Source organism: Erythrolamprus reginae, chromosome 2, assembly GCF_031021105.1.
Source record: "Erythrolamprus reginae isolate rEryReg1 chromosome 2, rEryReg1.hap1, whole genome shotgun sequence".
NCBI lineage: Eukaryota > Metazoa > Chordata > Lepidosauria > Squamata > Dipsadidae > Erythrolamprus > Erythrolamprus reginae.
Window position 1 is genome coordinate 20,508,666 of NC_091951.1, and position 12,055 is coordinate 20,520,720.

General features: G+C 45.7%; 1 protein-coding gene across 1 annotated transcript in view; it reads left to right on the plus strand.

Moving 5' to 3' along the window:
* Positions 1 to 12,055, plus strand: part of LOC139159808 (zinc finger protein 485-like) — a 28,407-nt gene that overhangs the window by 8,222 nt on the left and 8,130 nt on the right. Inside the window, exons 3-5 of the mRNA XM_070737205.1 lie at positions 1,105 to 1,187; positions 3,197 to 3,323; positions 4,943 to 5,352. Of these exons, the coding sequence (XP_070593306.1) occupies positions 1,105 to 1,187; positions 3,197 to 3,323; positions 4,943 to 5,352 (620 nt within the window). The remainder of the gene's footprint in view (positions 1 to 1,104; positions 1,188 to 3,196; positions 3,324 to 4,942; positions 5,353 to 12,055) is intronic.

The window sequence follows — 12,055 nt, forward strand, 5'->3', positions numbered from 1 at the left end:
CATGCTGGAAAGAGCTAGGAACATCGTTAGCACCTGGTTAGGGCTGGAAAGAAACTTATTCAGAGCAAGTTAGAGCAATGAAAAAACCCTGCATAGACTTAGGGCTAGGAAAACATTCTTTGCAGAGAGTAACAATGAAAGAGCTTGCAAGCTGCAAAGAGCAGGGAACATCGTTAGCACCTGGTTAGTGCTGGAAAGAAATTTATTCAGAGCAAATAGAACAATGAAAAAACCCTGGAAAGACTTAGGGCTTGGAAAACATTCTTTGCAGGGAGTAACAATGAAAGAGCTTGCATGCTGGAAAGAGCAGGGAACATCGTTAGCACCTGGTTAGTGCTGGAAAGAAATTTATTCAGAGCAAATAGAACAATGAAAAAACCCTGGAAAGACTTAGGGCTTGGAAAACATTCTTTGCAGAGAGAAATAATGGAAGAGTCTGCAAGGTAAGAGCTGGGAAAATTGTTAGCAGCTAGTTTAGGCTGGGGAAAAAAATTACATTTAGAGTATAAGTTGCACCTGAATTTTCATGAGCTGGGGTGGCGCAGCAGGTAGAGTGCTATACTGCAGGCCACTGAAGCTGACTCTAGATCTGTAGGTCAGCAGTTCAAATCTCATCACCGGCTCAAGGTTGACTCAGCCTTCCATCCCTCCGAGGTGGATAAAATGAGGACCCGGATTGTGGGGGCAATAGGCTGGCTCGGTTAAAAAGTGCTATTGCTAATATGTTGTAAGCCGCCTTGAGTCTAAGGAGAAGGGCGGCATAAAAATCAAATGAATAAATTTTCAGCGTCTTTCAGGGAGTAAAAAGGTGCATCTTATACTCTGAAAAATACAGTATTTGTATACCAAAATTTTAATTACCACACTGTGAGAGTGGTTTATGCTTTTTCTTTCAACATCTTTCAGTGCAAATTGGGTGCTCTGGGGTGGAGTTCCATTTCTACTACCCCACTGCGTGTCCCCCCCCCCCTCCCCATCCAGGCAATAGCCCATCCCTGTTTATAGGTCATAACCAACACTTTGAATTGTGTCCGGAAAGCAATCGACAACCAGTGCAGTCCACAGAATGCTGGAGTCAATATTAAAAGTCTGCTTTCTTCTTAGATCCCGTGGAGATTCTTCAGACAGTCTCGGAACCGGAGAGTTTTTCTAGTGACCAAGGAATGACGGCTAGGTCGCTCTGCCAGGTATAACTACTACTACTACCATTATTGTTATTATTTTATTCACAAAAAACCCAGTAATACACAGCAAACGAGATTTATATGCTGGATTTCCTATCACAAGTCGAACACTTCCCAAGCGTCTAGGACTGTGTGATGTATTTTCGTATCTCAGGGACCGCCTTCTGCTGCACGAATCCCACTGACCAGTTAGGTCCCACAGAGTGGGCCTTCTCCGGGTCCCGTCAACTAAACAATGTCGTTAGGCAGGGACCAGGGGAAGAGCCTTCTCTGTGGCGGCCCCGGCCCTCTGGAACCAGCTCCCCCCGGAGATTAGAATTGCCCCCACCCTCCTCGCCTTTCGTAAGCTCCTTAAAACCCACCTCTGCCGTCAGGCATGGGGGAATTGAGATATTCTTTCTCCCTAGGCCTTTACAATTTATGCATGGCATGTTTGTATGTATGTTTGGTTTTACAATAAGGGTTTTTTAGTTGTTTTAGTATTGGATTGTTACATGCTGTTTTTATTACTGTTGTTAGCCGCCCCGAGTCTACGCAGAGAGGCGGCATACAAATCCAATAAAAAAATAAAATAAATAAAATAAAATAAAACAAACAAACAAACAAACAAATAAATAAATAAATAAACAAACAAACAAACAAACAAACAAACAAATAAAATAAATGATGCGCGCAGATTCTTGCTGCATGGATAATGTAGCATATTTTTCAAGTCCAATGTTCAATCGAGCTGTGTTGATTTACGTTCAGTGGGGCTTTTTCCGTACATTTTCTAAGTCATCCATTGTAGCAACGGGGAAGGGTTTCAAAGATAAGCAGAGACCATCATAGGAGAGGAAGAAGCCAACTTTATTCCACGAGCGAGTGCATCAAATATCTACGGCAATCCATCAATCCATCAAGCAATCCTCCAAGCAGCCCTTCAATACAATGCTTCTTCTTCCCAACCAGCTTTCTTATAGGAACGTTTTCTCTACGCAACTTTTGCTATGTACATGTCTCAAAATGGGTGAGCAGTGTGGTTGGGCGGTAGGAAAAGCAAGTAGGATGCTTGGCTGCATAGCTAGAGGTATAACAAGCAGGAAGAAGGAGATTGTGATCCCGCTATATAGAGCGCTGGTGAGACCCCATTTGGAATACTGTGTTCAGTTCTGGAGACCTCACCTACAAAAAGATATTGACAAAATTGAACGGGTCCAAAGACGGGCTACAAGAACGGTGAAAGGTCTTAAGCATAAAACGTATCAGGAAAGACTTAATGAACTCAATCTGTATAGTCTGGAGGACAGAAGGGAAAGGGGGGACATGATCGAAACATGTAAATATGTTAAAGGGTTAAATAAGGTTCAGGAGGGAAGTGTTTTTAATAGGAAAATGAACACAAGAACAAGGGGGCACAATCTGAGGTTAGTTGGGGGAAAGATCAAAAGCAACATGAGAAAATATTATTTCACTGAAAGAGTAGTAGATCCTTGGAACAAACTTCCAGCAGACATGGTAGATAAATCCACAGTAACTGAATTTAAACAAGCCTGGGATAAACATATATCCATCCTAAAATAAAATACAAAAAAATAGTATAAGGGCAGACTAGATGGACCATAAGGTCTTTTTCTGCGGTCAGTCTTCTGTGTTTCTATGTACATGCGCAATGGTAATGTTTTGGCAGTGGTTTGCTCTCCCCACCTGTTTCAATTTAGTTTCTGAACCTTTCGCTACCAAAGTAGGTAACATCATCCATAAGACTTTCTTGTCCTGTTCCTCGTCAGCCTGTCAACATCTTGTGTGGCCAGTTGGTCGTGTGATTGGTTGGCTGGTTGCAGCGATGTTTAAATTCTGAGCAGCTGATCGGTCCTCTTGTTGATTGGTCATCCGAACGGCCTGGTTCCTTACCGTTATGCTGTAATGGGTAACGTTCTTTAGCTAACCAAGCTTGGCTCGCGTGGCTCATGAATTAATTAGGGCATCTTTCGGAAACTTCACATGATAGTTGTCCTTTGTCCACTTCACAGGACCTTCTGACCTTCGAAGATGTGGCTGTGCATTTTACTGATGAGGAATGGACGCTGCTGGACGCAGGACAGCAGGACCTGTACCGGGAGGTCATGGCGGAAAATTCTGGGATGGTGGCCTCTCTATGTAAGGATGCCTGAGCTTCAACTCACTCAGATTGTCCTTCCTTCCTTCCTTCCTTCCTTCCTTCCTTCCTTCCTTCCTTCCTTCCTTCCTTCCTTCCTTCTCTCCTTCCTTCCTTCCTTCCTAAAACTCATTGCTGAAAGTAAGTCCTTTCCTCCTAAAGGTCATTGCTGAAACTAATTGCTTCCTTCCTTCCTTCCTTCTCTCCTTCCTTCTCTCCTTCCTTCCTTCCTTCCTAAAACTCATTGCTGAAAGTAAGTCCTTTCTTCCTAAAGGTCATTGCTGAAACTACCCCCCCCCTCATTCCCGCTCTCCTTTCTCCCCATTCCCCCCTTCTCTTATCCTCCTCTCTTCCTTTCCCTCCCTTTATTTCCTTCTCCCTCTCCAACTGGCTTCTCTCCCTCCCCATCCCTTCTGCTACCGTGTTTTTCCCAAAATAGGCCCCGACCTTGAAAATAAGCCCTAGTGTGATTTTTTTTCCCCAGGGTGCTCATAATATAAGCCCTTCCCTCCCCAAATAAGCCCTGGTTAAGCTCGTTAGCCAGACGGGTGCATTTAGTACCATATTTTAAGAATTTAATAGTTTACAGCAGTGTTTCCCAACCTTGGCAACTTGAAGATATTTGGACTTCAACTCCCAGAATTCCCCAGCCAGCGAATGCTGGTTTACAGGATTTGTATGCCGCCCAACTCCAGTGGACTCTGGGCAGCGAACAACATATTAAAAACAATGTGAAATATTGCAATATCAGCATAAAAAATATAAAAACCCAGTTCAATAAACTCTATTAACAACATTCAAACATTCAGTTCATGGTCCCGGGCCCACCAGGAAAGCCAGGTCTTAATGGCATTCCAAAAGGCTGGTAGAGTGGGGATAATTCAGATCTCCGGGGTCAGTTGGTTCCAAAGGCCACCACAGGCCTTTCCCTGCGGCCCCACCAACTGATATTGTTTGGCAGATGGGACCTGGACAAGGACCACTCTGGGGGCCCTTATTGGTCATAGGGACGTGTGAGGTAGTAGGCGATCCCGTAAGTAGTCTGGTCCTAAAGCCACTTAGGGCTTTAAAAGTGATAACCAACCCTTTCAATTGCATCCGGAGACTGACTTGTAGCCAATTTTCCTGGCTTAGACCTAGCCGGAAAATAAACCCTAATGTGTCTTTTGGAGCAAAAATTAATATAAACCCCGGTCTTATTTTGGGGGAAACAGGGTTATTCCCGTCACTTTCTGTCCTCTCCCCTCCCTCTTTCCTTTCTCTCTCCTCACCTCTCTGCCTTCTTTCTCCTTTCTTCTCTTCTCTCCCCTTCCTACCTCCCTTCTTCCTCCCTTCCTCTGTTTCATCCCTCTCTTTTCCTTTTCTCTCCTCACCTCTCTTCCTTCTTTCTCCTCTTTCTCTCACCCATCCTCTTTCTCTCTTTTCTTCCCATCTCTTCCCTTTCCTTCTCCCTCCATCTCTTTTCTTCTTCTCTCCCATCCCTCTTCTCCTTCCTCCTCTTCCCACCTTCTTCGACATCTATCCCTCTCTCTTTCCCTCCCATCTCTTTTTTTCCCCCCATGGACTGGGAATCGGGGCATTGCCGTTGCCTCAATTCACCAGCAAAGCTTTTCCATCTCAGTCCAGGAGCTTCAGCCAGAAATGAATGCCGAGGACCAGGAGGCAGGAGCCGCTGACCAACCTGGGCAGAAAGCAGAAGACGGGGAAGGAAAAACCCACCCCCTTATCCAGCCCCCCACTGAAAGCGAGCTAAAGATCTTGTGCCACGTGGGGCAGAGTCCAGCCGCCGAGCCGGAGCAGGAGTGCCGGGATTCCTTGGAGACAATGGCGTTTTCTCCTCCCTCCTCGGAATTTGCAAAATCCCCAAAATGTTGGGAAGCCGGAGCTGACGAAGAGAACTCGTTGCAGACCCAGATCGGCTTCAGCGAGGAAACGTCCCCCAGCTTCGCTGACCCTGTGAACATAAACAAGGAGGTCGGGGTCAAAGAGGAGAGCCTGAATGGGGAAACGCAAGGAAGACCGGAAGAAAAAGTGAGTGTCTCTCCCAGTGATGGCGAACCTATGGCACGGGGGCCACGGGTCGCACACGGGGCCATATTTGTTTCTTTGTTTCTTTGTTCCTTTGTTTCTTTGTTCCTTTGTTTCTTTGGTTGTTTGTTTCTTTGGTTCTTTGTTTCTTTGTTTCTTATGCCGCCCTTCTCCTTAGACTCAGGGCGGCTTACAACATTATTTTTATTATTATTTATTAGATTTGTATGCCGCCCCTCTCCGTAGATTCGGGGCGGTTCACAACACAATAAAAACAGTTCATGACAAATCTAATAATTTACAATTTAAAATATTTTAAAAACCCCATTTTTAAGCATACATACATACAGACATACCATACATAAATTATATAGGCCCGGGGGAGATATCTCAGTTCCCCCATGCCTGACGACAAAGGTGGGTTTTGAGGAGTTTACGAAAGGCAAGGAGGGTAGGGGCAGTTCTAATCTCTGGGGGGAGGTGGTTCCAGAGAGTCGGGGCCGCCACAGAGAAGGCTCTTCCCCTGTGGCCTGCCAACCGACATTGTTTAGTTGACGGGACCCGGAGAAGGCCAACTCTGTGGGACCTAATCGGTCACTGGGAGATATTCTGGTCCTATGCCATGAAGGGCTTTATAGGTCATAACCAACACTTTGAATTGTGAGCGGAAATTGATTGGCAACCAATGCAAACTGCGGAGTGTTGGTGTAACATGGGCATTTTTGGGAAAGCCCATGACTGCTCTCGCAGCTGCATTCTGCACGATCTGAAGTTTCCGAACACTCTTCAAAGGTAGCCCCATGTAGAGAGCGTTACAGTAGTCGAGCCTCGAGGTGATGAGGGCATGAGTGACTGTGAGCAGTGAGTCCCGGTCCAAATAGGGTCGCAACTGGTGCACCAGGCGGACCTGTTAGCAGTAGCACTTTTTTAACAGAGCCACCAGCCTGTTGCCCCCACAATCCGGGTCCTCGTTTTACCCACCTCGGAAGGATGGAAGGCTGAGTCAACCTTGAGTCGGTGATGAGATTTGAACCGCTGACCTGCAGATCTACAGTCAGCTTCAGTGGCCTACAGTACAGCACTCGACCTGCTGCGCCACCCCGGCTCATATCTGCTGGCACGCAAACCGTTGCCCTAGCTCAGCTCCAACGTGCATGTGTGTGCCGGCCTGCTGATTTTTGACTCACACAGAGGCTCTGGGAGGGCGTTTTTAGCTTCCAGGGAGCCTCCAGGGGGTGGAGGAGGGTGTTTTTACCCTCCCCTGGCTCCAGGGAACCCTTTGGAGCCTTGGAAGGGCGAAACACAAGCTTACTGGACCCACCAGAAGTTGGGAAATAGGCCTTTTCCAGCCTCCAGAGGGCCTCTAAGGGGCAGGGGAAGTTGTTTTTGCCCACCCCAGGCATTGAATTATGGGTGTGGGTACTCACGCATCCATAATAGCACGTGCACATGCCCTTTCAGCACCCAAGGAAAAAAGAGGTTCACCATCACTGGTCTATCCTATTCAGCAGCGACTGGTCTCATGGTGTTTCAGAAGGCACCCCAAAAATTTTAATGTAGAAACGGGGGGGGGGGGGGGCGAGTCTTCGGAGACGGGTGGCATACAAATCTAATACATTATTATTATTATTATTATCATTATTATTATTATTATTGGCTTGCCACACTATAATTAGAAGGCCTGTTGACTATGGCAGTGATGGCAAACCTTTTTTGCTTCGTGTATCAAAAGTGTGTGTGTGTGTGTGTGTGTTAACACGCACGTACGTGCCCACATCCATTCCGTTCCCCCCACAAATGCGCATCACCCCATGTTGCTCCTGAGCATGCGCACAATCCCTTCCCTCCGCTCCCACACAGGCCTCACTGAAGCCTGGGGCGGTGAAAAAAACCGCCCTACATGCAAACCGGAAGTTTGGAAAGACGGACTTCCGGATTGCTCTCCGGAGCCTTCAAGGAAAGTTTCCAGAAGCTCCAGAGTGCAAAAAACAGCCGAACGGTGTTCTGGTTTCTGGTAGAACTTTAGCTACTACTAAATGCAGTACAGTATTTCATAAACAAAGAAACTCCATCTTTATTTCTCTTCCCTTCCGTATTCAAACTACAGTTCACACTGGCACATTCCTCTTCCTCCCCATTATCTTTCTTAATTGCATTCCTCATACATTCCTCCCAGCCTTCTCCATTTAACAAGATTTATGTACTCATAGCATGATTCAAAAACAGCAGAAATGACTGTAAAATAACACAGAATGAACTTGCTCGCTCCGGAGCTGAACTGAAACACATTTCATTTTAGCCCTACAACATTGAAACTCCACCCTTCTTCCCCACTGACCCCCTGACGTACCAAATACGTCACTCCAGTATTTAACCCATTCCTCCCCTTAATATCTTGTACCAAACACCTGTTCCTTACGTTTTTGGACCCTTCTGAATTGAGGATTGACCCAGAGAACGTCTGATTCTTCCTCGCTAGATTCTGGACTCATAGCCTCCCACCTGTTCTGCTACCTGTAACCCCAGGCCCACCACTAATTCATAAACACTATCTGTATCAGAGTCCTCAATTTCTTCATCATCCTCCAATTGACCAGGAGTATGTACAACAAACGGGGCAACAATATCAATATCAACTTTATTTGATTAGTCAATCGACCATATCAAAGCAAGAAAAAGGACCACATCGGTCATCATAAAACTGTGACTGGTTAAAATACAGTAAAATTGGCTAAAATAGAGGGAATTTGAATAAATAATAAGTTAAAATGCAGTATAATAAGCTAAAATTGAGTAGTAAAACATGAGAATATAACTCGTGCAAAGGATTATATTAAACAAAACTAAGATACTGATATAAAATATTCTTAAGTAAGTTCATCTCCTTTGCATGCCACCCCAATATGTTCTATAAAACGTGTTCTCATCTGTACAGCCCTGACTATAAACTTAGCGGTTCTAGAAACTACATATATATTTGTACCCTGAAGAAAAAATGATAATTGTTTATTACAGTCCCAGTGTATGATTTTGTCAAGTAGGGGCTGTAAATACTGAGGTCTTACTGAAGAGTATAGTTTACAATTGAGTAGCACATGTGCAATGTCTTCTATTTCTGGTGCACCGCAAATGCATGTTCTCTCAAAATATGGTACTTGGTGGAATCGTCCGTATCTAACCATAGAATCTAACTGCTCAAATCTTGCTCTAGTGAGTGCTGTTCTATGGTATTGGGTCAGACCCATTGTCAGATATTTTTCTAGTTGAAAGGCTCTTTTGTTCTTGGCTAACCATTTCAGTGACCTGCACTTAGAAAGTACCTCCATATCAATTTGTGCATTAACATCTAAAACTCTTTGTTTAAATATTTCCTTGGCCTGATGTCCAGCTGAAAGCAGGTGTTGCATTGAGAAACCGAGATATAGGGTGCTTTGAGCGAGCTGGTTGACCCATGTAGTGGGTTTGGGTGTGCCCATCTGTTCTTCTAAGCACATTTTTGGGAGTCTGTCAGGTTCCATTGGGAGAATCCTCCACCAATAGTTGAAGACTTTAATAACTGTTAAACTGTAGATGGAATGGATGCCAGTTTCAGCTCTTACTGCTGCTGCGGATGTATTTCTGTCGGTCCCCAAGATGGTTCTTAGAAAGCATGCTTGGTTTTGTTCTAGTGGTGCAGCCTTTAACAGGCCCCACAATTCCGCACCATGCCCAGTCAACGAAGCGGTGGAAGTGATGTGCCGGTGCCTGGAGGCTGTTGGGGCCTGGATGGGTGTCAACAGACTCAAGCTCAACCCGGATAAGACGGAGTGGCTGTGGGTTCTGCCTCCCAAGGACAATCCCATCTGTCCGTCCATCACCCTGGGGGGGGAATTATTGACCCCCTCAGAGAGGGTCCGCAACTTGGGCGTCCTCCTCGATCCACAGCTCACATTAGAACAACATCTTTCAGCTGTGGCGAGGGGGGCGTTTGCCCAGGTTCGCCTGGTGCACCAGTTGCGGCCCTATCTGGACCGGGACTCACTGCTCACAGTCACTCATGCCCTCATCACCTCGAGGTTCGACTACTGTAATGCTCTCTACATGGGGCTACCTTTGAAAAGTGTTCGGAAACTTCAGATCGTGCAAAATGCAGCTGCGAGAGCAGTCATGGGCCTACCTAGGTATGCCCATGTTTCACCATCACTCCGCAGTCTGCATTGGTTGCCGATCAATTTCCGGTCACAATTCAAAGTGTTGGTTATGACCTTTAAAGCCCTTCATGGCATCGGACCAGAATATCTCCAAGACCGCCTCCTGCCGCACGAATCCCAGCGACCAATTAGGTCCCACAGAGTGGGCCTTCTCCGGGTCCCGTCAACTAAACAATGTCGGTTGGCGGGCCCCAGGGGAAGAGCCTTCTCTGTGGCGGCCCCGGCCCTCTGGAACCAACTCCCCCCGGAGATTAGAACTGCCCCTACTCTTCCTGCCTTCCGTAAACTCCTTAAAACCCACCTTTGCCGTCAGGCATGGGGGAACTGAAACATCTCCCCCTGGGCACGTTTAATTTATGCATGGTATGTCTGTGTGTGTGACTGTTAGCATATGGGGTTTTTTAAATATTTAAATATTTTAAATTTGTCTGATTGCTTATGATTTGTTTTTACATGTTGTGAGCCGCCCCGAGTCTTCGGAGAGGGGCGGCATACAAATCTAAGTAATAAATTGTTGTGGTTCAGCCTGGGACCCCTCCGGGAATGGCTGATTTGCTGTCGGTGTCCAGCTCAGAGGCTGAGGACCAGGAGGGGCAGACTGACGAAGAAGCTGAATCCCAGGCTGAAGATGAAGGACAGCCAGAGTTCCACCAGGGGGAGCTCTCCCCAGCAAGCAGCCTGGATTCCCTGGGGGAGGATGCTAGTGACTTCATAGATATGCGACAGAGGAGAGCTAACGAGAGAAGAACGCAGTTGGCTAGGTATTACCAGCATTAGTGGTTGCAGCTGGGTTTGGGTGTGGTGCTCTTGGGAAAGGATAAAAGGTGGCCCCACCCTTCCTGGCTTGTGGAGTTTTATCTTGGAGATTCGTGAGACCTGTCTGTGAACTTTGGTGGCTACAATCCTGGTTTGTGCCTTGGACTCTTGAAACCTTGGGGGGGGGGTGCCAGCAAGAAGCTTTTGGGAATTGACTGGACATCAGGACCCTGTTGTAAAGTATTGTAACCTGTCTGCTGTGAAGACAGGTCTTCCTTTATGCTTATTTTTTCCTGCTATAAATTACTTTTGGATTTTACCAGAGTGTCTGGCTGTTTTTTCAGTGGGTGTGGAGGTCTGGGAAAACCCAGACAGAACATAAATAAATAAATAAAATATGTTAGCACAGGTGCGGTTTTTGCTTTATAGACCTTCAGAATTGGGAGCAGGGAGCTTGGGTGGTTATAACTAAGTAATTTAATTAACGTTTTAGAGCGTGCTGTGGCCTTCATAGAACTTTGTTTAAAATGATTGGCCCAGGGCCCTGTATCTGTAAAAACCACCCCTAAGTAATTGAATCTGTCTGTTTGTTCTATAGGCTCCCCATCTAAATACCAGTTATATTTAACTCGCCTTTTCCCAAAAACCACCACTTTGGATTTGTGCTTATTAATGTTCAAGTAGTTAAGAGCACAATAATCACTAAATTTCCTCATCAGTCTTCTCAAGCCTACTTGGGAATGTGCCATCAGAACCATGTCGTCAGCATATAGAAGGATGTTAATATGTCTGTTGAGGATCTTTGGCATGTGCAGGTCTGTGGATTGGAGAAATCCTGGAATGTCATTGACATAAAGGTTAAACAACGTTGGGGCCAAGATGCATCCTTGTCTGACTCCTTTATAGGTGGGGATGCTCTGAGTAAGAGAGCCACTGACCCCGGTACGGACTTTCAGACATGTGTTTGTGTAGAGGGCCTTTATCAGGAATAGTAATCTGGGTTCCATGTTTAACTTGGCCAGCTTCTTCCATAAGATGTCTCTGTTTATAGAGTCAAATGCTGCGCTAAGGTCTATAAAAGAAGTAAATAAATGTTTGCCATCAGTTGTATATTTGGTAATAAGATGATGTAACACAAAGCAGTTATCTATTGTAGAATGTTCGTGTCTGAACCCGGCCTGTTCTTCCCCAATTATATTTTTCTCAATTACCCAGTCCTCTATTTTCCTCAAGAGATGTTTTGCATACATCTTAGCTGTTATATCGATCAGGCTTATGGGTCTATAGTTTTTTGGATCTTCCTTGTCTCCTTTTTTATGTATGGGAACTACAATGGAAAGTTCCCATCCTGCTGGGATGTGGCCGGTCTTGTCTATGTATGTAAACAGGCTTGCCAATAGTGGAGCCCACCAGTCACTATGTGTCTTAAAAAGTTCAGGAGGCAGGAAATCCTCACCTGGTGCCTTACTGGGTTTCAGTGACTGTATAATGCATTTAATTTCTGTCACTGTAACAGGTTTCCAGGTAGGAAGATTATCAAGGATCCGGGGCTGAGTCATCATCTTTCCTGAGTTATCTTGCTCAGGGGTAGCAAATAAGGTGGTATAGAAATCCTCCCAAATTGAGGCTGGGATGGGAATATCAAGTAGGAGCCTACGCTCGTTCAACAAGCCAGATGCAAGATTCCAAAATATAGCTGGGTTGGGCCCTTTTGCTGCATTTTCAAGCTTAGACCAGACTGCGGCTGTATATTGAGCTTT